This window comes from Balaenoptera physalus (genome assembly GCF_965194825.1).
Source record: "Balaenoptera physalus genome assembly, chromosome: 12".
In the NCBI taxonomy this organism is placed as follows: domain Eukaryota; kingdom Metazoa; phylum Chordata; class Mammalia; order Artiodactyla; family Balaenopteridae; genus Balaenoptera; species Balaenoptera physalus.
In genome coordinates, this window is record NC_138897.1 from 24,280,059 (window position 1) to 24,307,543 (window position 27,485).

The 27,485-nt window shown below is 43.3% G+C and overlaps 1 protein-coding gene across 3 annotated transcripts in view; it reads left to right on the forward strand.

Annotated features, from left to right (window-relative positions):
* CFAP53 (cilia and flagella associated protein 53) overlaps positions 1–16,535 on the forward strand; it is a 69,935-nt gene extending 53,400 nt beyond the window's left edge. The window contains exons 8-9 of one of the 3 annotated variants that reach the window (XR_014251629.1): positions 1,681–2,446; positions 3,586–5,483. Coding sequence is in view for 2 of the 3 variants with exons in the window: in XM_082416608.1 (XP_082272734.1) it covers positions 1,681–1,909 (229 nt within the window). In the remaining variant the exon portion in view is untranslated. Of the gene's footprint in view, positions 1–1,680; positions 5,484–12,892 lie in introns of those variants that run through there. The other 2 variants (XM_082416609.1, XM_082416608.1) reach the window with 2 other exon arrangements.
* Positions 16,536–27,485: the final 10,950 nt, after the last annotated feature.

Below are 27,485 nucleotides of genomic sequence, written 5' to 3' on the forward strand. Positions count from 1 at the left end.
TTCAAGTCAGATGCTGGCTGGGGCTACATCCGTGTGAAGGCTCAGCTGGAATGCACACCTAAGATACCTATTCATATAGCTTGTAGTGTGTGCTGACTGTGCCTGGGGATCTCATCTGGTATTATCAGCCAGAACACCTACACATGGCCTCTCCATGTGGCTTGGGGTTCTTACAGTGTGGTGGCTGGTTCTGAGAGGGATAGTTCCAACAGCAAGCATTCCAAGAGACAGGAAGAGGAAGCTGCCAGGCCAGTTAAGGGCTACATCTAGGACTGCTATAGCATCACTTCTGTCATATTCTATTGGTCATAAAAAGCAGCCACAGGGCCCATCTAGATTCAGTGGGATGGAGAAATAAGCTCCACCTCTTGATAGGGGAGTAGAGGTTCACATTGCAGAAGAGCATATGGGAGGGGGCGATATCACTGTGGCAGTCTTTGGAAAATGGAATCTGCCACACAGAGGCATATGCATGCTGTAATCTCTATTTCTGATAAAGTCTTATATTAATAATGTGGCTTATAGATTGTAAAATGGTAAAACTGCTATGGAAAATAATATGAAGTTTCCTCAAAAAATTAAAAATAGAAATACCATATGATCCAGTAATCCCACTTCTGGGTATAAATCCAAAATAAATGAAAGCAGGACCTTAAAGAGATGTTTGTATACTTATGTTCATAGCACCACTATTCACAATAGCCAAGGTGGAAATAACCCAAATGTCCATTAACAGATGGATGGATAAACAGCGTGGGGTATGTACATACAGTGGAATATTATTCAGCCTTAAAAAGGAAGGAAAGCCTGTCAGATACTACAGCATGGATGAACCTTGAGGACATGCTAAGTAAAATAAACCAGTCACAAAAAGACAGATGCTGTATGATTTCACTTACTTGAGGTACCTAGAATAGTCAAATTCATAAAGGCAGCAAGTAGAATGGTGGTTACCAAGGGCTGGTGGGAGGGGACAAAAAAGAGTTGTTGTTTAATGGGTATAGAGTTTCAGATTTGCAAGACGAAAAGGTTCTGGAGATCTGCTTCACAACAATGTGAATATACTTAACACTACTGAACTGTACACTTAAAAATGGTTAAGATGGTAAATTTTACATTATGTGTTTTTTACCACAGTAAAAAAAATCACTATAAATTTTTAAATGTGGCTTATGTATTTTAACTGTGGCTTATATATGGAGGAAATCATCTAGTTAATACTGAACAGAATGAGTCAAACTTACCCACCCGGTCACCAGCAACCCACCCAGTCACCAGCAGTGCCAGACCACTGCAGGCCTCCCCTGCAGGGAGAATATGCCCCCTTTGATATAGAAAGCAGACAAGAAATAGGCAGAACAACTTGTTCCGTTTTACCTTCTTCCTTGGGGGAGTGAGAGGGGATGGAGAGAGGCCAAGGGCTCTCTCCACATAGCAGTCAATATTTTGAATGAAGAAGAGACATTCCCTCCCTAAAATCAATTTTTGTTCTAAGGTTGTCTTAATTATTATTGGGTAATAAACACATTACTGAATTTTTCATCTATTTCTTCCCCACTCACCCTGATTTTAATGGGAATTTTAATTTGACTTTGAAAATTACATTTTAAGTGTAATGGCCTACATAAATCCAAATACTTACTTTGACAGTTTTATACTTTAACATTTCTAATACTTTAGACGCTCCAGTTTAGCCCAGGAGTACAGGAAGCAACTTCAGATGCAAATATGCTCCCAACAGCAAGCCCGTGAAGCAGAGAAGGAGGAGGAACGCCGAGAGTTTGAAGCAGGGATGACAGCAGAGAAGAATTTCCAGGACAAGATCCAGGAGATCCTGTCCACCCATCAAGTGCTGCCCCAAAATATTCATCCCATGCGGAGAGCATGCCCTAATAAGCTTCCACCATAGTTTTGTAAACATCAACCTAGTTTTTCCCAGTCTTTTACTATTTTAAACTATAACATGCTTGTATATCCCTTTTAACTCATGGATAAACTGTTCTTTTATACTCTGAGTTTGCATAATTATATGCCACGAAATTTTCTTCTTACAAATTAAACTGTTCCTTTTTGAGATTTCATTGACTGACAAATCTGAATGATCTACTTCCTATCACATAGTTGTTTTCCTTATTTATCTCCATGCCTCCCTTTCTTGTTCATTTATTAATAGCTTCACTTTCTTCCATCCATCTGCCAATATGCCCATTTCCTCTTGCCTCCTTTCTCTTCTCTCTCACAGACATAATTCACAACATTAGCAGGGCATTTTTGCAGGCAGAGCTGGGACTATCAGCCACTTTCATTAACCCGTTTATTCAGTCATTAAACAAACGTTTACTGAGTACCTTTCATGTGCCAGCACCAGTCTGGATCCTGAGACTTCAGCAAGAACAGAGCAAACCCCTTGCTCTCATGGAGATTACATCCTAGTGGACGAAACCAGGTAAGTGTTAAGTGCTATAGGCAAGAAGTGGCAGGAGTGCTATTTTATTTTATATGTGCTAGTCAGAATAGATCTCTTTGAGCAGCTGATATTTGAATGAACCAGCCATGTGGCTATCTGGGGGGAAAACATCCCAGGCAGAAGAAAGAGCCAGTGCAAGGGCCTTGGGGCAGAAGTCTGCTTAGTGCATATGAGGCATTGCATTTGTGCTGGAGTAGAGTGAGGAGAGAGTGGTAGAAGACTAATTGGAAAGGTAGTGGGGGCCAGATGATGTAAGGCCTTGGAACCAGGGTAAAGACTGGCTTTTACTTCTGTAGGAAGCTGTTATAGGGTTTTGATCAGAGGAGCAACGTGATACGATGTAACAGGGTTGTTGGCTACCATGTAGAGAATAGACTTCAAGGAGACAAGAAACAAGGATTCAGTTAAGAAGTGATCACAATATCCCAGGTTAGGGGTGATGGTGGTGTGGTAGCCAGCCGCCAAGATGACCCCTAATAATTCTCGATGTAGAGAATGTACACACAGAAGTATGTGTTTATGCCCTTGTATAGCCCCCTTCCACCCTGAATCTTGGGCACTATGTAAAATGTGTGCATTTACTGGTTAAAAAAAAAAAGGTAGAAAGAAATCGACATGTTCATATTCCTAAAGTTCAGCATTATAATTATTTTCACTTCTTTGAAAAGTTCCCTCCAAGGCTTTTTCTATATGGATACTCATTTTTACATTGTAAATACACTGCCATGTTTCTTCACCTATCACATTTACAAATGGCTACATAATAGTCTACTGTTTGTCCTATAATTTATTAAACATTGGACTTTGAGTTTATTTCAAATTTGTCACTGTTACAAATTTTTCTATACAAACTTCATTTGAATTATTTCCTTAGAGTCATGCAATTCCCTGGAGTGGGATTTTTGGGTCAAAGGGGATAAACATTTATATACTTTTGCTTTCAAGCACCACATTTGCAAAAGAAGTTTTTAGAGTTGCAGGCTCTTTAGGGAAATGTTTTCAGGGCCAGTTGGTATTCTCCCTGAAGGTTTAAAATGTATTTAAGCAAATTGTTTGCTAGAATCTCTGAGAGGTTTTTTCTTTAACCTTTCTACCCATTCATCCACTCTTAACCTCAGCTCTGGGAATCTAGCTCCTCCTTTGGATCCTTTCGAGCCTCCTTGTGGCCAACATTAATTTCTAATCCAAAAGTGGGAGTGGGAGTCTTGGCCACAAAAAAAAAGAAAAAAAGACTATCATTGAAGTTTTGTTGAAAATCAACTGACCGTTAATATAAGGGTTCATTTCCAGACATGCTACTCTGTTCCATTAATTTGTCTGTCCTTACACCAACACAAAACTGTAGTGATGATCACTGTAGCCTTTAATAAGACTTGAAATTGGTAGTGTAAGGCATCCAATGTTGTTCTCTTTTTTTCCGCCCAAAATTGTTTTGTCTATTCTAGTTTCTTTAAATTTCCATATAATTGTTAGGATCGTCTTGTCAATTTCTACAAAGATGCCTACTGAGATTTTGATAGAGATTGCATTGAATCTATAGATCAATTTGGGGAGAACTGCCATCTTAACAATAATGAGCTTTCTAACCCATGAAGAAGATCTATCTCCCCATCCACTGAGGTCATGTTTAAATTTTTAAGCAATGTTTTATGGTTTCCAGTGTGCAGGACTTGTGCTTCTTTTGTTCAACTTATTCCTAAGTATTTCTCTCCAATGCTATTACAAACAGAATTGTTTTCACAAATTCATTTTTGGATTTTTCATTGTTAATGTATAGCAATGTGACTGATTTTTGTATATTGAACTCGTATCCTGTGACCTTGCTAAACTCACTTATTAGTTCTTGTAGGGTGTTTTGTTTTTTTTTTTTGAGATTGTGTAGGATTTCCTACATTCAGGAGCATGTCATTTGCAAATAAAGACAGTTTATTTCTTTCCAATTTGGATGCCTGTTGTTTCTTTTTCTTGCCTTACCTGCACTGGTTAGTGCACTATCAAGTATGATATTGAATAGAAGTAGAAAGCGTAGACATTCTTGACTTGTTCCCAGTTTTAAGGGAAAACGCTCATTCTTTAACCATTAAGTATGATGTTATCTGTAGGTTTTTCATAGATGCCCTTTACCACGGTGAGGATGTTCCCTTCTCTTCCTGTTTTATTGAGAGTCTGTATATAAAGAGGTGTTGGAGCTTATCAAATGCTTTTTCTGTGCCTGTTGAGTTGAACATGTGATTTTTGTTGTTTTGTTCTAGTAATATGGTGTATTACATTAATTGATTTTCAGATATTAACTAACCTTGCATATCTGGGATAAATGCCACTTGGCCATGGTTTATGGTTGTTGGTTTTTTTTATTAAGTTGCTGCATTTCATTTGCTAATTTTTTTTTTTTTTTTTTTTTTGTCACTGTGTTGATCTTGGTCTGTTGTGTATCTTCCATCTAGGTCTCTTGCGATGTTGTCTGGGTCTGGTATCAAGATAGTATCGGCCATAGAAAATGATTTGGAGAGTATTCCCTCTTCCTTTATTTTCTGAAAGATTTGCGAAGGATTGCTATTATTTCTTCCTCAAATGTTTGATAGAATTCACCAGGGATGCCACCTGGGCTTTCTCTGTGGAAAGATTATTTTTTATTGCTAATTTAATATTTTTTACTGACTTAGGTCTAATCAGATGTTCTGTTTCTTCTTGAGTCAGTTTTGGTAATTTGTGTTTTTCTACAAATTTGTCCACTTCATCTAAGTTGTCTAATTGAAACACATAAAGTAGTTCATAAAATTTCCTTTTAATTATTTTAACTTCTAAAGTGTCTGTAGTAATGTGCCCCTTTCATTCTACTTGGAATTTGGGGTTATTTTGCTACTCTGTGACCAGAAAATAACTGGAAAGTATGGCCTCTCCATCCAGTGTCTTTCCCTGCCCCCAACTCAGAATAACTCTCTACCAGACAGCATTGTACTTTGATGATTGAAGCAATGTTTAAAAACAAAAGTAAAAATCACTTATTGTTAAATTATGCTGTTTACCTTTTTCTTATTTTTATGTAAAGGAAACTAGCCTTTCATCATATGGATGCAAACATTTTTTTTCTAGTTTTTCTGCCCTTCTGATGGCAGAGCAAGGGTCTGGATTCCTGACATTTTGTTGTCTGGTAGGGCTGATTTCACCATTTTGGTCTCCTTTTACAGTTGTTTTTTCAGAGCTATCATATTGGGGTTTTTTTTTTTTTCCCCAGATCAATACTAGTATCATTTGATTATCCCAGTAATATTTTCATTCAGATTGCATTGGGTTTATAAATTAGTTCAGGGATGCTGTCAACTTTACAGTGTTGCATTTATTCAAGAAAATCCGCTAAACCTTGGTGAGAATGGTGGGAGTCTATGGCATTTTGGCCTGGAGCTGCTTCCAGATCCCCCTCAGCTGCGTGGAGCAGTGGTTCTATCAGGGCAGAGTAGGTTGTAAGGACCTACCTGCAGCCTCACTGCCAGAGGGGGTTGACTTGATTGACAGCAAATTTGGAAAAATCCATGCTTGGGACATTGTCAAAACAAGACCAATCTTGGTGGCAATAAATCAGGGAATGCCAACATCACAGCTAGCCTGAGACTGTGATACTGGTTGGAACAAGCAACAGACAGACCAGCCAGAAATTCCACAGGAAGATTTGGGGAACATGACAGCTATTATGGGCTTTGATAAGCTCCCACATATTCTTGGTGATATGGAAGCTGCTTAGACAAAAAACTACATGCATGCTTATGAGAAACCTAGCAGGCCCTCATAGTCAACTGATCCTTGGCCACACGTGAGGCCTTGCACGTACGAAAAGTAAAAGCTGGGGCAGATTTGCTAATGGCCTAAACTTTGAATGTGTTCCCCACCCCTCACACAGATCCATCAGCAGAAGGTGGAAGCCTTACTAGCTCGATCACTCACTGACCACTGCGGTGACCCAGGGCAACCCCTGGGAAGCCATGCTTAAAACTAAAAAGAGGAATTTAAGAATATGAGCAGAGACATCAGTGTTATTTTTTCAGGTGGTATAAAGGGTCAAATGAAGTCAAGTATGTGTAAATGACTTGATTTACTATAAAATGTTATACATACATGGGCATTATTATCGAGTCCATTCACCTAGTGCAGGGAAATCGATAAGAAAAAGATAACCCAGTAGAAAAATGTACGAAAGACTTGTGCAGACACTTTGCAAAGGAGGATAGGAAGATGGCCAATGAACAGAGGAAGAGATGCTCAAAATTATTACTCATCATGGAAATGAAATTAAAACTACTGTGTGTCAGGAAGGGGGATATTTCCCCCTTTATCCATCTTGAGTTCTTGTCGCTGGACTAATAATAAAACTGACACAAGACAGATTAACAGAAGAAAAACAAACCAATTTTAATTCGTGCACACAGAAGTCCCATAGAAATGGAACCTAAGAAGTGGCCAAAGCAGGCAGCTTTCATATCTTTTAGATAAAAACAATAAATTTGTGAGAAATTGACAGGACAAGGAAACTTAGGCTTTGGGTGCTTAATTTGTGAAGAATCTAACTAAACAGAGTTTGGGATTGGGGTAGTAAATTCAAGAAGTAACAAGTTTTGTTTGTACAGGCTTCTTGGCCTGAATGCTCTATCTCTGGTGATAGGGTGTCCTTTTACCTCCAGATGCCAGGAGTACACCTGTTGTCGAACCCAAGTTCATGTGCCTGATGCACAGTGAGGCCAAACAAACCGGAATGTTGGAGTTTGGAGCAGAGAAAGGTTTATCGCCGGGCCATGCAAGGAGAATGCGGTGGCTCATGCTCAAAAGACCCACACTCCCCGATAGGCTTCAGGGAAGCATTTTTAAAGGCAAGGTGAGGGAAGGGAGTTGCGGGGTGTGTGACATGCTCATGCACAGTTCTCTGATGATGAGGTAACAGGGCCATGTCACAAGGGTTAACGTTGTCAATCCTCAGACTCCAGTAGCTCTGGGGACAACATGCTCATGGTCATCAAGTAGTTAACTTCTTCCATTTGGTGGGGGTTTTAGCATCCATAAAATGACAGTTCTCCTGGCCCAACTGCTGTTTTTGTCACTATGTGTTCACATTCTTTCAATCATTAATTCTTGAGCCAGGCTTTTGTGACTCAGGGGAGGCCTGGGAGACTACGGCTTTTCTACAAAGAAGAGGCAGGCAGAGGATATGGGGGCAGGAGTCTGTCCCAGGAAAGCCCCATAGGGTTCTGCTCACTTACACACCTTTCACATGAGAGATTTATTTCCTACTTTCAGGGGGACAGAGATGTGGGTTCGATCTCCGGGGCCATGGGGTGCAGTGGCTTGAAGCAGAACCTTAGTTCCCTGACTGGGAATTGAACCCAGGCCACAGTGATAAGAGTGCGGAATCCTAACCACTAGACCACGAGGGCCAGCAGGCTTGAAGCAGGACCTCTCTCCTTGACTTCTTTGAAGAAAGAATTCAGTAAAGAGACAGAGGCAGTGAAGCGGGTTAAGTGTTTATTAGAAGCAAAGTACGTGTGGAAGAACACACAGGCGGGCTTGGAGTGAGTCATGTGCTTTTGGGGTGGCTTGAATTGCTTATGTTGGGGCAGTTTTCTGGGTTCCCTCTGGCCAATCATCTTGCTCCATGCCCATATTTGGTCTGACTCAGGGCCCTCTCTAATGTCCGTGCATATCTTTTAGCCAAGATGGATTCCAGTGCAAGGGTTTCTAGGAGGTTGGCAGGACATATTATGGGCTGGCATCCCTTCCCTTCCCTGACTCCTGAGGATCTTTTCTGCGTATATGTGGTCTGGGAGGTCTTCTTGACCCAAGAACAATGTGGTCTCCTTATCTTTTACTCAGTCAGAGTTCTGCTCCTGCTGTTGTCTTCATCTTGAAGTGTCAACAGGAGACAAGTTCCAGCTGCTCAGCCTGGGGCCCAGCTATCTCCTGCCTCAGGTCAAAATGTCCCTCTTGCATCAGCCATTTCTTAACTAACTTTAACTCAAAACAGTCAATATACCATTAAGTCATATGTTGGGATGGCCTGCCTTGGGCCTTAACACATGCAATAACTCTACACACTCACCAAAGTGGGTAAAATGAAAAAGACAGGCAAGCATCCGTGAGAATGTGGAGCAACTGGAACTCTCATACACTGATGGTAAGAATATAAACATAAGCAATCACTTTGGGCTGCTAAAGCTGAAAATATACATACACTGTGATCCAGAAATTCCACGCCTAGGTATTTACCCAACAGAAATGCATACATATATGCAGAAAATGACATATATAAGATTGTTCACAGCGGCACTATTTGTAAAAGACTTAAATTAGAACTAGTCCAAATGCCCATCCAGAGAAGAATGGAAAATATCAATACTATACATAATGTATATGAATGAACTTGGCTATGTGCAACAGTATGGACGAGCCTCATAGCCACAATGATGAGCAAAATAAGTCAGACAGAGAATAACATGTGCTGTGTAGTTCCACTTATGAAAAGCTCAGAAGCAGGCAAAACTAATTTTTGGTGTTAGAAATTAGGTAATTACCCTTTTGGAGAGGATAAGTGGAAGGGGGACTTGGTATTAGTGTTCTGTTTCTTGATTTGTGTGGTGGTTATTCAGTGTGTTCATCTTGAGAAAATTCTTCAGCTATACATTTAAGATTTATGTACTTTTCTGTATGTGTGTTGTACTTTCATTGAGTTAAAAAAAAAAAAAAAACCTTCACAAAATAGCTACCATTGGTCATTGTGCTGGTTTCTGGAGGTTTCCAGACTAAATCTAATGTTTGGAGACTACTGTCATGTGTCTTACCATTTATTCTCCAGGTAAACACCTCTAATTTGTCCATCTACTCCAGACCCTTCATCATCAGCTTGCCCTCTAGTGGTCTCACCTCGTTTTTCTAGGTTTGTATTGAAACAAGATGCTCAGAATTAGATAAAAACAGTCCAGAAGAGGTCTGCAGAGCAAAATACAATGGGACCATCACTTCCTTCAATCTGTGCATTATACTTCATTTAATGTAACCCACAGGTGAATGTCCACCCTCTAACCACAATTGAAAAACTGTAGGCGTAATTGTCTTGTCCCTGGCAGGCCCTACCTGCCTGTTATAAACAAGATAGTGAGAAGCCATGTTTAATACTTCAGAGGACAAAGTATTTTCACTAACTTTATCACCTTCTATTTGCATATAAGTTACCAGAGTGCTAACTACTGGTGACTCAACTTAGCTCTTTTTTTTTTTTTTTTTTTTTTTTTAATTTTATTTATTTATTTATTTATGGCTGTATTGGATCTTCGTTTCTGTGCGAGGGCTTTCTCTAGTTGCGGCAAGTGGGGGCCACTCTTCATTGCGGTGCGCGGGCCTCTTATTATCACGGCCTCTCTTGTTACAGAGCACAGACTCCAGACACGCAGGCTCAGTAGTTGTGGCGCACGGGCCTAGTCGCTCCGTGGCATGTGGGATCCTCCCAGACCAGGGCTCGAACCTGTGTCCCCTGCACTGGCAGGCAGATTCTCAACCACTGCGCCACCAGGGAAGCCCCTCAACTTAGCTCTTAATGAAGACCTGGCAAAGCTGCTCTCTGGCAACACTTTGTTAACAGTTAATTTGAATTACTTTATACATTTATAAACAGCACTTCATTTCCTGAGTCATTCTGACTTTTTCCTTTTTCAGGTTGACCTTCCCCTCTATCTTTCAGTTCTAATTAAAAAGATTAAATAATGACAACTAAACTTTACATAGGGCTAACCGAATACCAGCTACTACCCTACTGCTCTTTACGTGTGTTTACTCATTTAATCCTCATGACATCTTTTTGAGGGAAGTACTATTATTTTCAGGCCCATTTTACAGCTGAGGAAACTGAGACATGGCAGGTTAAGAAAACTTGCCAAGGCTACATGGTTAGAATAAATATTTGGTCTTTGTTCCCAGTTCCTGGCACAGAGCCCCTAAAGTCCTTGGGATTTCCTGAGTGATAGGAATGCCTTTTGTTCTCCACAAAGAGTCCCTTTTGATCACACCTGAGTTTATGCTAATAAGGTGACTTAGGATGCGGCCCCTAGAAGCCTCAGGTTAGGGCTGGTCACCTGAAAAACCAAGTGATTAGAGAACTGGAACTTTTAGCCCCACCCAGAAAGGGGAAAGGCTCCAGAAAAAGGGGAGGCTAGAGACTGAGCTGCAGAACAGGTGTTTGATGTTCGGAGATCTCTGGCTGGTGAACAGACGGAGGAGCTGGGAGGGGGGCGCACTTAGAGAGGGCGTGGAAGTTCCCCCTCCCCCATACCTTGCCCTGTGTATCTCTTCTATTTGGCTGTTCCTGAGTTGTTTCCTTTCTAATTAACCAGTAAATGTAAGTAAAGAGTGTTCCTGAGTTCTGTGAGCAGTTCTAGCAAATTACTGAACCTGAGGAAGGGGTCGAAGGATCTCCTGTTTTATAGCCAGTTGGTCAGAAGTACAGGTGGCCCAAGACTTGTGGCTGGCCTCTGAACTGGGGGAGCAGTCTTGTGGGACAGAGCCTTTAATCTGTGGGGTCTGTGGTAACTCCAGGTCGTTAGTGTCAGAACTGAATTGAATGGTTGAATGTTGGTGTCTGGAGAATCACAGAACCGGTGGCTGGTGTTGGAAAAACCCCAGTCAGTGAGTGATGGTGCTGGCATTGGAAGCCCGTCTCATCGCAGAGCCCATGGCTTTCAGGCTCTCTGCTTTACTGCCTCCCCACAACAGGCAAAAATCAATGAATTACAGACTTTTAAAGCTTAAAAACCCACCACAAATACTTTAATTAGTTTACTTTGCAAATGAAGAGCCAGAAGTCCAAAGAAATCTCCTATCTCTTGGTTCAGCACTTTTTCCATTATATAACATCATAATTTCTTACCAAAATCCAGTTTGTTATCAAAGCACCCTTAGTCACCAATATGCCCTTTTTTTCAGGCTTGCAGTTCAGGCAATATATAGCATGAGACTATTTTCACTCCATTTCCATCACTTTGTGGTCTCTATCCAAACCTTTATATTTGCTAACATAGCATTTTGGTGCAAATCCATCAAGTACATTTATGCATACACATTCCATAAATTACACAAGGGCATGAGTATTTTTCCTACTATAAACCATCCTTCTGATATTTTGATTACCTTATATAAACTGGGCAAACAGCTTCTCAGAATATAGATGAGAGTTGCATCTAATAAAAAGAATAGTTTCCTATATAGAGAAGCCCCCAAGGTAACTGGAAAGGGTATTTTATCACACCTAGTACAGGTCACAGTAAAAGATGTGATTCTGTTCATGTCTCCTGTGAAGCTGTTGGCTGGATCTTGGGCTCTGAGAGCCAAAATTCCTCCAGATGTCAATTCTTTTCTCTAAAGTTCTAAGATGTGTGTTTTGGATAGAGGCTGAGGGTTATTATCTTAGTGCTTCCAACTATTGTGATGTGGGACTTTTATCTGAAATGACTTTGTAGATATGGTTCTGGGAAAACTGATAAAACAAGACAATTTCATGCTAAGTCTTTGCCGGAATGTGCCATTAATCAGCTGTGTGATCTTGGCAGGACTTTCTGGGCTACAATTCTCTTGTCTAAAAACTGAGGGGCTTCTTGAGCCAGAAGGGACCTGAGAGGGTGTCTAGTCCAAATCCTTCACCTTATAGACGAGAAAGTGTCTGGGGTTTGGTGGCCTCGCAAGCAGAACCCATTAGAAGGACTTGGATACAATTAGGTTCTTTGGTAGGTGACCCAGGAAGCAGAAGAATGGGGTGGGCAGAGTAGCAGGGGAGGAACCAGTAGAAGAACGTGTTACAGGGTGGTTATCACAGTAGGCAACTGGGTCTTAATCCACTCGGGAGCCTTCTGAAGAAATGTGTAGACCTCACAGGTATATACTGCTCAAGGTGGAGGCTGGGGCATTTATCACTCCCACCCCCTTTGGTTGAGGGGTGCCCCTACCGGCATTGACTTCCCCACCATAGATGGGAGGCTAAAGAGGTTGTGAGAAAGCCCTGGGACGATAAAGCAGAATGATGCAGGGCCTACACCTGAGGCAGACCCTGGTGCCCTGGACAGAACCATGGCTGGAATCTGAGAGACAGAGGGAAACAAGGCCAGAGAAGTTATGACTTATGATTTGACCTGCAGCACACAGCTAAAACTATGTGTTTTGGGGTTTGTTTGTTTTTTTTGCATATTTTCCAGGTGTGTGTATGTTTTCTCTCCAATTAGGCACTGTTGCTTAAAGCAGGTACCAAGTGTTAGACAACTCTGATGAATCCAAGCTTTCAGCAAAAGGTCTGCCCAGAGCAACCCCTCAGAAAATATTTCCTCATTTGTTCTGGGGGAAAAGAGGAAGGCTAAGTGGCCAGAGTGAAAGGGTGACCATAGAGCCTTCCTTCTGATTCTTTAGCACCCAGACCTAAGAGGGCCAAGCAAGGCTAAAATAGCATAAGACCAGAGGGACAGCCCTGAAATGGCCAGCAGCCAGCGGAGCTGACAGACAGGAGGCAGAGAACCGTGACCGTGAAGAGGCCAAGCCAGACCTGAAGCGGCGGGTGCTGGGCCAGGAGATGAGCCATCGGAGGTAGCAAGACTCGGACATTTCTACAGCTCCCAGCTCCGGACAGGAAATGGCTTTAGCTTCCAGAAGCACAGACATTGACATGGAGCTGGCAAAGGCGCGTAAGGTGTTTGTGCTCTCTCTCCCCTCTGGGGGAGCTAGAATTCACAGACTCCCATCGTGACCACGCACCCAAGGCTGGTGACCATGGCTCTCATCTGCTTTTTTTTTTTTTTAATTAAATTTATTTATTTATTTATTTATTTATTTATTTATTTATTTATTTATTTATGGCTGCGTTGGGTCTTCATTGCTGCACGCAGGCTTTCTCTAGTTGCAGTGAGCGGGGGCTACTCTTCCTTACGGTGCGCGGGCTTCTCACTGTGGTGACTTCTTTTGTTGCAGAACACGGGCTCTAGGCACACGGGCTTCAGTAGTTGTGGCACGCGGGCTCAGTAGTTGTGGCTCGTGGGCTCTAGAGCTCAGGCTCAGTAGTCGTGGCGCATGGGCTTAGCTGCTCCGCGGCATGTGGGATCTTCCCGGACCAGGGCTCGCACCCGTGTCCCCTGCATTGGCAGGCGTATTCTTAACCACTGCACCACCAAGGCAGTCCCCTCTTGTCTGCTTTTGCTGTGCCACTAGATGCTTTCAGGGGAGAGACTCCTCAGAGCTGGGAGCAGGTTAGCCAGGGTGATGTGGAGAGAGTGGGGTTGAGGGAAAGGCATCTTGCCCCTTTGTGTCTTCTGGACGCTGAGTAAAGGGCGCTCCTTTGGTGGCAGATTTCCCTCTGCCCCCCTGCAGGACTTCAGTGGATTTGGGGCTGATCAAGGACCACAAGGCGGCCATAGCACACACAGCTTCTGTTGGGTGGTGCTTGGACAGGGCTGCTGGAGAGGTCACTCCTCACAGCACGAGACCATCCAGAGTCTTGCAGAGATGAAGGGCCAGCGTCCAGAAGGGCAGGAGGGCAAGGGACCTCCCAGTGGGGAGAGGGACCGGGCAGGGGCTTACATGTCTAGGTGATGCAACTCAACAGCACGGTGGGGATTCTCTGGGTGCAAGAACTCCCAGGGCGCCCTAGCGTTTGGGGCCTTGTTACTGCAAGGTCCTATCTCATCGACAGGTAATAGCTGTTGGGTGAGGTTTCATGGGGTTTGCAAAGCAGGCAGGCTCTAAATGGCTAAACATTTGTGTGTCTGGGCTATTTTTTAAATAATTGGATGTGTAAAAATTTATGTTTGGCACTGGCAGGCTTTTGAACTAACAGGTCTCCGCCTGCAGTGAAGAAGTACATAACCTAGGGGCTAATACGCAGAGGCCACGGTTGGCTGTTTTATATAACATTCTCTGAGCACCAGGAACCCAGCTATGCAGAACTGAGAGTTACTGTTCCCCCAAACAGACACCCTCCCTCCTCCTCACACGTAGGCGCTTTTCCCCACTGCTCTGCCTGGACTCAGAGGGTCCGCGAGCCCCTTGGAATTCCAGCCTTTCCTTCACCGTGAGCTCAACTCAAACAGCGTCTGTTGTGTAGTCCCCCCAGACTCCCTGGCGGCGCCCTGACTCCTTGCTCACCCCCAGCTCTCTATTTCTCTTTTCTATCACAGGGCACAGTTTAGCTCTGATAGGCCTGTGTCCACTACTAGACTATGAGCTGTTTGAGGGAAAGAGCCAGGTATGAACTGAACTGTGTCTCCCCAAAATTCATATGTTGAAGCCTTAACCCCCAGTGTGACTGTATTTGGAGATAGGGCCTTTAGGGAGGTAATTAGGTTTAATGAGGTCATAAGGGTGGAGCCCTAATCGAATAGGGCCGGTGCATTTATAAGAAGAGGAAGAGACACAGGGATTGCCCTCTCGCTGTGCACAAAGAAGCAGCCACGTGAGGACATAGCAAGAAAGTGACCATCTTCAAGCCAGGAAGGGAGTCCTCATCAGAAACCAACATGTTGGCACCTTGATCTTAGAGTTCCAGCCTCCAGAACTGTGAGGAAATAAAGGTCTGTTGTTTAAGCCACCCAGCCTGTGGTATTTTGTTATGGCAGCCTGAGAAGACTAATACAGAGCCCTATCTTTTTCCCCTGAAAATCTCTCACAGCACTTAGAACAGTGGCACATGGAAACCCCTTAACAAATGTTTGCTGAATTGAACTGTAATCCCCAAATGAATGAGACATGCATGGTGCTGGTGGTGCCCTGGGTCTGGAATCTCTGACAAGCCCAGCGGCCAACCCTTCTCCTTGCACACTGTAGGAGAGAGACCAGCCCGCCAGTCTCCTCTGCAACTGAAATAGCCACACAGCTCTGAGACCAGAAAGTCTGATGCTAAGCCTCATTTAGCAGCAAAATCTGAGCTGAACAAGTATGAAACTACTTAAGATTATCCCACTAGGTTTTACTACAGAACTATGAATGATTTTGACTGCTGAGCACCACCCCAGCTCTGGCTAAATGCATTAGAAGATGTACGGCTTAGGCATCGACTACATTTCTAAAATCTAAAACCTTCAGAATTCCAAAACATATTCGGCCCCAGAGTTTGGAATAAAGGATTGTGGACCTGTGCTGTATAAAGGGGTTAATACCAAACCCACAAGTGTCAACTTGAGGAAGCCCATGGGAGGCACTGTTTATCCGGTGTGTAAGTAAACTGCAGTGGCTATTTGAACAGAATGAGAAATAACTAACCTAAGCTGGGGAGTTGCGTGATTGGCATTAAAACGTTGGTTGATACGCATGCTACAGATGCCGGCATTGTTTTTGAGCAGTTTATTCCATCAGCCTACAAAACGTGCTGAGTACAGTTTTTAAAGATGCACGATATTACCTAGGAAAATAGCAGCCGTGTAGCTTAAATTCCAATTGGCTTTTTATAAATTGTGTTTAACAACTGGAGAAATCAATAAAAATGAAATTATAAGAACACTCGCAACTATTCATTATGACTATCAGCGTTGCTACTACAAATAATATGAAAAGAAAATGAATCTGCTCAATTTACAAAGTCAAGCATGTTTTTAGCAGAGCATCTCAAAGTGTTTAGTATCTAGACTCTACAAAGCCTACAATATAAGACTGACACTGTTTCTTCCCTTGAGGAATTTATAGTCTTGTTGACGGTCAAGACCCAGACACAAGAAATAATTGTGAACATTACAAGGCAACATATAATCCAGTGCTGCGTTAAATATAATCAAGTACGTGGAACAGATTTACTGCTAAGCCTTCTTAAAGGCTCCAGAATGCCTGTGCAGCTTGGGCTGATGGGAGGCCCCTGGTTGGAAGACAGGCTTAGAAAGTGTGTCTTGAAACTGCATTTGAATAGCAGTGCACTGCCTCTGCTTAGATTTTATGGGGTTTTTAAAAAATTAATTTTTATAGGAGTATGGTTGCTTTACAATGTTGTGTTAGCCTCCGCTGCACAACAAAAGGAATCCGCCATACACATACAGATCTCCCCTCCCTTTTGGACTTCCCTTGCATTTATGTTTTTTTTTTTAATAAATTTATTTATGGCTGCGTTGGGTCTTTGTTGCTGTGCACGGGCTTTCTCTAGTTGTGGTGAGCGGGGGCTACTCTTTCATTGCAGTGCGCGGGCTTCTCATTGCGGTGGCTTCTCTTGTTGCGGAGCATGAGCTCTAGGCGCGTGGGCTCAGTAGTTGTGGCTCGCGGGCTCTAGAGCACAGGCTCAGTAGTTGTGGCGCATAGGCTTAGTTGCTCTGTGGCATGTGGGATCTTCCCGGACCAGGGCTCGAACCCGTGTCCCCTGCATTGGCAGGCGGATTCTTAACCAGTGCGCCACCAGAGAAGCCCCCCACTTATGTTTAATTGGAGGATCTTGGAGGAGCTTTTGGCGAGTTGGAGGAGGGCGGTACCAGCTAAGTCATGCTTCAGAGCCACGCCACTGCTGCTCTGGGTTTTTGGCAAAGCAAAAGGTGAACTATGGCTGGGACAATCAAGGAGGCTTCCAGGAGAAGGTGGCACTTGAGCTGGACTTATAGGTCGTGTGGACTATAGGTGACCTGGAGAAGGAAGGGGATCTTTGGAGAGGAGTGTCGGGGGCAGGTCATAGTGAGAAGAGGACTCGACTCCACTGGGAATCTGTCTTGGGGGCAGGAGGTCAGAGAGCTCTGAGGCAGACCCAAAAGTCCCATTTTCCAATTGAGAAAAAGGAAAATCTGCTAAACGTCACCAGATTCCAATAGAAATGCATTGCCTGTAGAACTTCAGTAACTGCACAACCGGCTTAGGCACGCTTCATGAGCGGACACCTCGCCTCCTTTCCCACTAGGGGCGCAGTCTTGGCGGTACGGATAACACCGTGTGACGGAATCGTTTGGAATGTTGACCTCAGCAAGAAGAAAGTGCATCAGTACGTGACAGGCAGTGGGTGCCTGACAAGCCTTGGCAGCTTTGAGAGTTGGGGCCTGGGTGTTTGACTGACTTCCAAAACCGTTTGAAAGGTCAGAGCTGAGGGCAGCAGAGGCAGCCCTCACCTTGACTGCTGGGGAGTTAAGTGAGATGCTACAGGAGAGAGTTAGTGCTCAACAGATGGCAAGTGCTATAACTCAACCTCAGAAATAGTGCAGACCCAACACGTATCCTATCCTTCCAGTGAAATGATGTAACTTCCCAGAAACGCTCTGTTTCTATTCCAAGTCAAGGTAGTTCTGGGCTGCAAGAACAGCCTGGCTTTCTCGAGAATCTAGCATCTTTCTAACACATTATTATTACTTAACAGTAACCGTTCGTACGTGTTTGCTGTTTTACAAGTATGTCCAGTTCTACTCGCCCTCACCATAGCCACAGGCATTTGACAGGGATTGTTCTTCTTTTTTTTGTAACTGAGATATAACATTCATACAGTAAAATTTGTGAAGCACGTGGTGTGGTGAATGTTTACACGTTTGCTCCTGTATAACCAGCAGATCAAGATATGGAACATTTCCAGAATCCTGAAGGTTCTCATGCCCCTTCCCAGTCAGGGCCCCCTCAGAAGTAACCACTATTCTGATTTCTATCGTCACCCATTAGTTTTGCCTGCTCTTGAACTTCATATAAATGGAACCTGCTATCTTCCACTCGACATAATGTGGATGTGATTCCTCCATGTTCTGCACACATGCCGAGAGTTCATTCTTTGTCCTTGCTGGGCACTATTACATTGTCTGAATGTACCACAATTCATTTATCCATTTTCTCGTGGGCAGACATAATTAAACAAAGTTTACAAATGAAGACATTCAGGGCCAGAGTGACTTAGTCCCTTAGACCCTAAGGTCAGGCAGCCGGGAAGGTCAGGATTAGAACTGGAGCTGTCTGTCTCCAAATCCAGGGCTCTTTCTAACGTTCCACTTTGGAGCAGCAGTGTTTTCTAGAACTTTTTTTTAGGTTGCAGAATTTTGAACTACTTAGTTCAAACTGCTGAACTAAGGAGTTCAATCAAAAAATAAAAGCAAACAATAAAATCCCCATTTTGTTGGGAATCCCAATGTGAAAATGTAGGTAGGTACTCAGGATGAACACCATGCCCGTGGCGGGCTTTGAATAAATGCTTAATGGTCCCGATTCACGTGGAAGAAGTCCTGGAGTGATGGATTCAGTCCTTCAACTCTCTGTGTATATAGTTACAGTCTGAGTGAGACAGGAGGAGAAGTACCACTGTTTCCCTACAGAATACTCTGCGCGTGGTTGGCTGCCCCAGTGTGTGTGTGTGTGTGTGTGTGTGTGAATTTAGCATGCTGCTAATCGTGAAATTCCTAAGCTCTGCTGTGCACATAGGCACACACCTCTCCCTGCATCCCTGCATTGCAAACCCAGACACATTGCTTTTCCCCTGCAGGCCCCGGGCTCCCAGGACCTGGCTGTGGCCACTCTAGCTCTTTTTTTCAAAGGGCTAACTGCAGAGTCTTGCTCCAGCCCTGGGAAGCCAGGGTCTGGCACCTGACAGGGGGAGAGAAGCTGGACGCAGCTCAGAGTGATTTGTGGGAAACTGGGATGGGGAAAATAGAGCCAGATAAGTATTTAGAGCAATTAGACAAAACAACAAATCACTTCTTTGTAAATGCTGCAAATCAAATCCTAAGTCTAGGGCCAAGAACCAGAGAAATTTCTGTTCAGTAAACAGGTTAGGGAGGGAACCACTCAGACTGAATGTGCTTTCTCCAAAATGGGTGCTAAATACAGGGGTCTGCACTGTCAGGAAGAAGAGGGTCTTTTCCATTTATTAGCAGAGAAATTACATTTCTTGTAAGAGGTGTCACCCAAGCCACCTTGGCTTACGACAGTAAAAATTCAAAAATCAAGTTTTCTCTCTGTCAGTTCCTGTGTCCACTTTCAGACCCCCTCCCCCCATGACATCATCTCTCCTCCCAGCCCAGCACCCAGTGGGCAGGGTCCCCCTCCATAACCGCCACCCCTGGACATGTCTCTCATGACTTTTTCTCCCACAAGGACACATAGCTACCTACTCTCCCCTCATCCACAACCAGCTCTCCTGTCTCTCTTTTCTGACCCCAAACTCAACTGTTCTTATGTGTGCAATGCTCTCTCCTCACCAGAAAACGTTCTGGCGAAGTAACCTCTGAGATGGCTACCACCCAGGCTTGGACCGATATCTCCGTGGACAAACCTTAGAGCTTCATGCCAGCAGGAGACTCCTGCAGCTGGACATTCAGGTGGTTTCCAGTTTTTTGTTATTTCACATCATGCTGCCATGAACGAACTTATGAGCATATCAGGAAAGTGTATCCCTAAAGTGGAATTTCTAGGTCAAAGGAGACGTGCATTACTATGTTTGATCATTATTGCCAAGCAGCCAGCGATTTTCCCATCCACACTACTGATTAACTTTAGAAGAGGAGGGGCTGATTGATGGGAGGATGTTATAAAAGGGGAGAATGAACCTGACCCTGTCATGTTTCTTCAACTTAAAAAATATTTAAAAACTTTTTTATTGAAGTATAGTTGATTTACAATGTTGTGTTTAATTTCTGCTGTATAGCACAGTGATTCAGTTATACATATATATATTCTTTTTCATATTCTTTTCCATTATGGTTTATCACAGGATATTGAATATAGTTCCCTGTGCTATACAGTAGGACCTTGTTGTTTATCCGTCCTATATATACTAGTTTGCATCTGCTAATTCCAGCTTCCCAATCCTTCCCTCCACCACCTTCTCCCACTTGGCAACCACAAGTCTGTTCTCTAGGTCTGTCTTTTTCTGTTTTGTAGTTATGTTCATTTGTGTCATATTTTAGATTCCACATATAAGTGATATCATATCTCTAGGTCCATCCATGCTGCTGCAAATGGCATTATTTCATTCTTTTTTATGGCTGAGTAATATTCATTGCGTATATATGTACCACATCTTCTTTATCCATTCATCTGTCGATAGACGTTTAGGTTGTTTCCATGTCTTGGCTATTGTAAATAGTGCTGCTATGAACATAGGCGTGCATGCATCTTTTCAAATTAGAATTTTGTCTGGGTTCTTCAAATTTTTGTGTACGTGAGAATTTTACAGCCTAATTTATGGAGTAACACATGTTGAAGGAGAAAGTAGACCGTAAACTTTTAGCTAGAGCATAAAGATGAAATCCTAAACGCTATGCCTCCCCACACTGCAAAGCTGCCAAGGCTGGGGGTGCAAATATTATGGCAGGTGCCGGCAGGTGGCTGCTGACAGATGGCCATGGAGAGGAGGAGGCCCCTCTCACGCGTGGGCTTGCACAGGACCAAAACACCGGCAGTGTGATCACTGCTCAGTCGGTGCTATCACGAGCCTGGGCACTCCTTGGAGGCGCTTGCCTGTCACTTTTTTGTCTCATTGATAGCAAATGCCTGGCCCTGTAAATGCTTGTAGAATAAATGGTGAAGACAAGAAGGAAGGCTTTGTCTCCAGCCCCATGTCTTTGTCTTGATGGGACAGAACGGCCACCGGACAAGGACATCCTGAGATATCACCTTTTATGGGATGAATTCTGTTCCCTTCAAAAAATGATACGTTGAAGTCCTAATCCCCCCAGTACCAAAATGTGACTTTATTTGGAAATCGGTTCACTGCAAGTGTGATTAGATAAGATGGGTCACGCTGGAGTATGTTGGCCTTTAATCCAATGTAACTGGTGTCCTTATAAAAAGAGGAAAGGACACAGAGGGACACAGACACACTAGGGAGAAGGCCATGTGACAATGAAGGCAGAGAGTGGAGCGATACAGCTGCAAGCCCAGGATGCCAGGTTTTGCTGGGAAACCACCAGAAGGTGGAAGAGGCAAGGAAGGGTCCTCCCTTACAGGCTTCAGAGGGGTCATGGCCCTGCTGACACCTAGATTTGGGGCTTCTAGCCCCCAGAACTGTGAGGCAGTACATTTCCATGGTTTTAAGTCACCCAGTTTGTGGTTCTTTGTCACGGCAGCCATCCCTAGGGAACTAATACATCACCCAGACTACCTCTTCATGTTGGAAAGAACCAGAATTAAGTGAGGCTGCCCCTAGAAGAGAATAAAACAGCTTAACATTCACACAAGGGGGGGAAACAATAAACAAATAAATATGGAAAAAATATAATATGCTATACTGTGATAATGGTATAGAGAAAAATAAAGGGGGGGCGGGATATGGAATGACAAGGGGATGTGCAGGTTTAAATGAAGCAGACAGGAAGACCTCATGGGAGAAGCCCTGAGGAGGTGAGGGGGTGAAAACCACAGAGGAGACGGAAAAGGCACCCAAGAGGGACTGGCCGTGAGGTTTGCCAGGGCGGGCAGCTGGAGCGGAGCGGGAGGGAGCAGAGCCAAGGCCACTGCGAGGAGGACCCTGGCTGGTACCTTGAATGAGGCAGGAAGTTGTCAGAGGGTTGTGCACGGGCAGATCTAGGGGACAGAAGGAGAGATTTGGGCGGTAGGAAGCGTGCAGAGGCAAGCAGGAGGCCAGAAGGAGAAGGATGGGGTCACACCCCATGAGGACTCTGGGTCCGGAAAGAATGGCGGTGACGACTGGGCAAGAGCCAGAAAGCAACACAAGACTCAGAATCACAGGCATTAAAATGCAAACATTCACATCTGATGACTTGTTCCTGCCTTTTCCTTTAGAGGTTTGTATTTTAATAGTAGGTGCCTAGAAACACTAATCACCACCAGAAAAGGATGAATCATTTTCCCAGGACAGACCACAGGCCAAAGTATCTCTTAATAAGCTCAGAGGTGGTGGGAAAGGGGTGTTTTCTGCAAAGCTGGAGAGTATACATGTAGCTAATTTGAATGACGTGACGTTTGAATATGCAAGGTGTTTTCTGCACTCTGACAAGAGTGCAACTTGTCTGTGCTCTGTAAACAGCTCTTGTTAAACTGGTAAAATTGGAAATAGCTAGAGGCTTCCTTCGAGTCTAATGTTCCATCTGGATTTGTCTCTGTGGGTCCTTTCAGCCACTGGACGCTCCCCCCTCCCCAAGCCACAGAGGGCAGCTTGGCAGTCATAATAGAGAGAACCTCACCTGGGTGCCCGCTTTTTGTGTCCACCCTGACAAAAATGCTTCAGTCCCCAGGCAGAGGCTCAAAGCAACTAACATTTATTGAGCATCTACTATGCAAGGGACACTCTTCTGAAGTCTGGGAGTTCAGCAGTGAATAAGATGGACACGGTTTCTGCTTTTATGAAGCTTATATTGGTTGGGAGGAAGGGATAGACAGAAAATAATAAGAATATGAATAAGGCAATTTCAGAGTGTGAAGTGATTAAAAGAAAAGGGAGGGTGCTATCATAGGCCGGGTGATGAGGGAAGCCTTTCAGATTCGGTGTTATTTGAGGTTAGAAAAATGAGAAGCAACAACATTTAAAATAGATAACCAACAAGGACCTACTGTATAGCACAGGGAACTCTGCTCAATATTCTGTAATGACCTAAATGGGAAAAGAATTTGAAAAAGAATAGATACATGTATATGTATAACTGAATCACTTTGCTGTACACCTGAAACTAACACAACATTGTTAATCAACTATACTCCAATATAAAATAAAAAATTTTTTTAAATGAATATAAAAAAAGAAAAAGAAGAAACAGTAGACTTTCTATGCTATTATAAAAGTTTGCCCATTTTATCCCAGTCTTATAATTCTATAATGTGATGAAAAAGTATTAAAATCAATGGAATATGGATGCAAAAAAAAAAGAAAGAAAGAAAAATGAGAAGCAACAGCCTTGATGGTTAGGGCACCAGGATTAGGGTGTGGTGAGTGAGGCACTAGCCTTGGGTGCAAAACTTAAGGGGCACCAAAAACTCAGTAATCATGATAAATAATATTTGTAAAAATCAAAATTCATGCCAAAAATCCATGAGGAATGAAATTTCAAAATTTTAAATAAAGGTCTGACAGTGTTGGGCTGGGCCAGATTAGAGCCTGAGGCCAAAGGAAAAATGTGTGTCCCTATATACATGTTTTAATGTATTTCTTTAATGGTTCATTTTTTTTCCAGAGGTAGATTTTGGAACTATTAGTGATAAGTTTGCTTCATTAAAGCCAAATTATGTAAAAGAGCATATTCTGTTTAGGGGATTGTTATAGTAAAGGGTTAAGTCAGCAGGCTTGGGGTGCTCAAACCCTACACATTCCAAAGAAAGGACTGGTCCTTGATCAGCTCCTGGGAGATAACCTATAACAACTCATTTGGACATTGGTGTGCTAATTAGCCAAGACTTGGTTATTGATTCAGATATGAATAGCAGAAGAAGCTGTAGGCTGTGTATGGGATGTGGCTTTTTCTGATATGCCAGCTGACCAAACCCTGCAATGTAAATTCTTGATAGCATATTATCTGGCTACCCCTAGAATTAAAATGCAAAATAAGTACATGTACTGAAGCATTTCAAAGTATATTAAAGACATTGTCAATCCCAGGTACCAAATAGAATAGAAACATATACAGTGTATCCATGCAGTGGAGGAAGGCTTCATGGAGAAGGTGGGACAGGGGGTAAGACCAAAAGCAGAGGTTTAGTAGCTCCGCTTTAGAATTACCTGGGAGTGTAAAGACCTCAGCCAGAGATTCTGGGATGAGACGCAGAGATCAGCCCTTTTGAAGTGATTCCTAGGTGATTCTAGCGTGTAGCCAATCATGGTCTTAAAGGATGGGTAGGATTTGGAAGCAGACAGCATATTCCAAGCAGTTTTTATTAATTTACAGGGTTGTGTAATTAATACAAGCCCTGAGATCTATCCTCAGCCCACCCTCTGGTTCTGATTCCCTCTCCGTCTCAGAACAGGAGAAAGTCTCATCTGGAATCAGACAGAAACTTGAGCCCCACAGTGAGATCTCGGTTTAATGGTTCAATTTTATTAACAGGTGAGAGGGGGTGAAGGGTATGTTTTGTGAACAAGGCAAGTGGGTGGAGATTGTGAGTGAAATTCTCTGCTACTCAAGCAGGACTCGTGAACCCCTATCCACTTCCTAGTTCTTCCCAGAAATGTCCAGGCCAAGAGCAGCTCAGCCACCAATCAGCAGTGTGACTTTGGGCAGGTCTGTCTCCTCTGGGAGCCTCAGTTTTTTCACTTGTCAAATGAGAAGGTTGGATATTGATCTCTTTAAGGATCTTCCAGTTATGACTTTGGAAGATCAGAAAATTATGGAATATTGAAAATGAGAGAAAAAGCAAAAATAAAACTAGCCGTTGGGAAAAGTGTCCAGAAGAGGGCGCAAGATGCTAGGGCTAAACTATACATGTCCCTGGGAATCCTCCGGAAAGGGATCCTGCAGCTGCTTACTTGAGAGCAAGTGACAGTGAGATGGGCAGTGATCGGAGGACTAGAGTCTCAGGGTTACGTTGAGGGGGCGGGGTGGTTATAGCCTGTGGGCATGCAGGTGGTTACATTGTGTTTACTCAGAGCCACACCACCTCATTTTCCTCCTGTTTCCTCTCCATCCAAACTCCAATAGATAGGTCACTCCATCCTGGAGGTGGGGGGTGGGGTGGGAGGGTCATTACAGTTATTTACTCAATAGCCCTTGGGTCTTGGAAGAGCTTCCATGACCAGAGGTTTTGGAGGTTCTGGGAAAGTGTAAACTCCACTCTTTTCTCTCCCACTTCCCCCAAGAAAAGAACCCAACCCTTTTGCGGCAGAGTCAGGATGCCCAGTAGGAAGCAAAGCCTTTCATTCCATTTAGGATTAAAGTCAAGCTTTAAATGAAACCCCCCTAAAGGGAACACAGGACTTTCGGTCTCACTGAGTTGTAAAGCATTGCTATCAAACCTTCCCACGGAGCAAGCTTTGACAGGGGGGGTTTTCTTCGCTTGAGGTTATCAATACAGCATTTGTGACAACAGCTCTAAACTTTGTTTGATGTCGTGAGCCAGGTGTATGGAAGGCAGCCACCGGGGCACAGCCACTGACTCCCAGGGGTGGTGCAGCTCACCCCCACCCAGTGGCAGAATCTACAGCATCCTTGGCAGTGATAATCCAGCCTCTGCTTGAATTCCCCCAGGGACAGCAAGCTCACTTTTCCATGAGATGCCTCTCTTAGTCTTTATTAGAAGTTGTTTTTCATGGTTGTACAATATCTATCACCCAGACACTTCCTCCCTGTGGTCTGGCCTCCAGGAACCAGACCCAGCCTAATCCCTCTTTCACATGACAGATTTTCAAGTGTTTGAAAATAGTTTTGATGTCCGAATCTCTCACCAGTCCTCAGCGCCCAGAGTCTTTTCTTACCCAAATCAAATCACCCCAGTGGTTTTCAACCATCCTCATGTGTCACGGCTTCCGCCCTCATCACCACCCACCTGCATCCCACAGAGGAGTGGCCGGTGGGAAATCCAGGCTGGGGTCTGTGTCACTGTCTCTCCCTGACAAACAGTGACAGAAGTCACGGCTTAAATCTGCACTCAGGCTGAGTGCTAATTCAGAACAGGTGAAAAATAAGTCTGCTTTGCCCTAAGAGGGACTCGGAGATGACCACCGAATGAACTGCAAAGGTGAAAGTGTTCCACAGCTTCAGGTTCTTAACACCATTTTAAATCCTGAATTTCTAATAAAGATCTAATTTGGGAGGTCGTGGAAGCAGATGCCCTTCGCTCCATGGGCTTCAGACTTTCTTGTTCTCAAATTCTCTAAAGGAATTTTGAAAAACCATGTATGTCGTCACACATTTTTAGGTTAATAACGAACATTTTTAATAAGTTTAAATAGTTGGAAAATACGTAATTTCTGGCATATCGTAAATATTGTCAGCTTAAAATAAAACTTATATCAAGTGAACCCAATGGACTCTGCCATAACAATTTGATACCCTCCACTGCCCATTTAACAACCACACAAATTCTTTAAATCATTCATTTTTTCCCTTGAGCCTGGAATTCTGTTCCACTTTCCCCACAGAATCTTATCCTACATTTTTTAATGCTAGAAACTCCTTTAAGAACCACCATATAATACTTATCTATAACAAAAATATGTATATAAATTAATATATTTTAAAAATTTGCAGTGGTCAAGTATTAAAATTATTCTGAAATGAATGGTCACAAATGCTATTATACAATTTCAAAAATCTATGTGTATTTTTGTTATAGACATAAGTGTTATATATTTGCTTACATAAAAAAGTAGACGGTAAAGAAAGTTTTGTTAGAACAGGGTCCCTTAATTCTTTGAATTCCTTCTGAGTTGCCAACAATCACATGGTGATCCATCAAAAGTTTATCTTTAATAAACTGTCAGGTGACAATGGCTTAGTTCCTCCTCTAATTTTGTTGATAACAGAATTGGAAACCACCTAACCTGAACAGAATGTGTGGTCCCTTCATCAGAGTCACTCACTCTCAACAAGGAAGTTTTCCAATTGTCCTCTGTTTGGTGCCCCGAAGGCTTTTGCTTCCCAAGGAAAGCACCACCCTACTATTCAGGAGGATTGAGAAATGCGTTTTCTTCTGCAAAGTGGGAGAAGAAGTGAGAAGGGCCCTCTGAGATGAGCCCCCCAACTCAGGCTTGTTTTCTGGCAAAGTCGTGTTTACAGTTACCACTAGATATGGACACTTAGGATCTGGAAATTGATTTTCTTAAAACAAACTACGGAGTAACAACTCCTTGAAAAGTCTTGGCATACACCGGTGGACCACAAACCCCAGTTTGAAGATGCTGCCTTAGCAGGTAAGAGCATTTGGGAAACCAACCTACCATGAAGGGCAGGAGAGCAATTGCTAGGTTGAAGTTCTTGCTAGTGAGTCAATCATCACAGGACGCTTTTTGTATGCGATTTTATTAGTCATCTATTGCTGCATAACAAATTACCCCCAAACTTAGTGGCTTCAAACAACACACATTTATCATCTCACAGTTTAATTTAGACACAGCTTTTCTGGATCCTCTGCTTCTGGGTGTATCACGTGGCTGCCCTCAAAGTGTCAGCTGGGGCTGTGGTTCTTCAAGTCGAGTCTG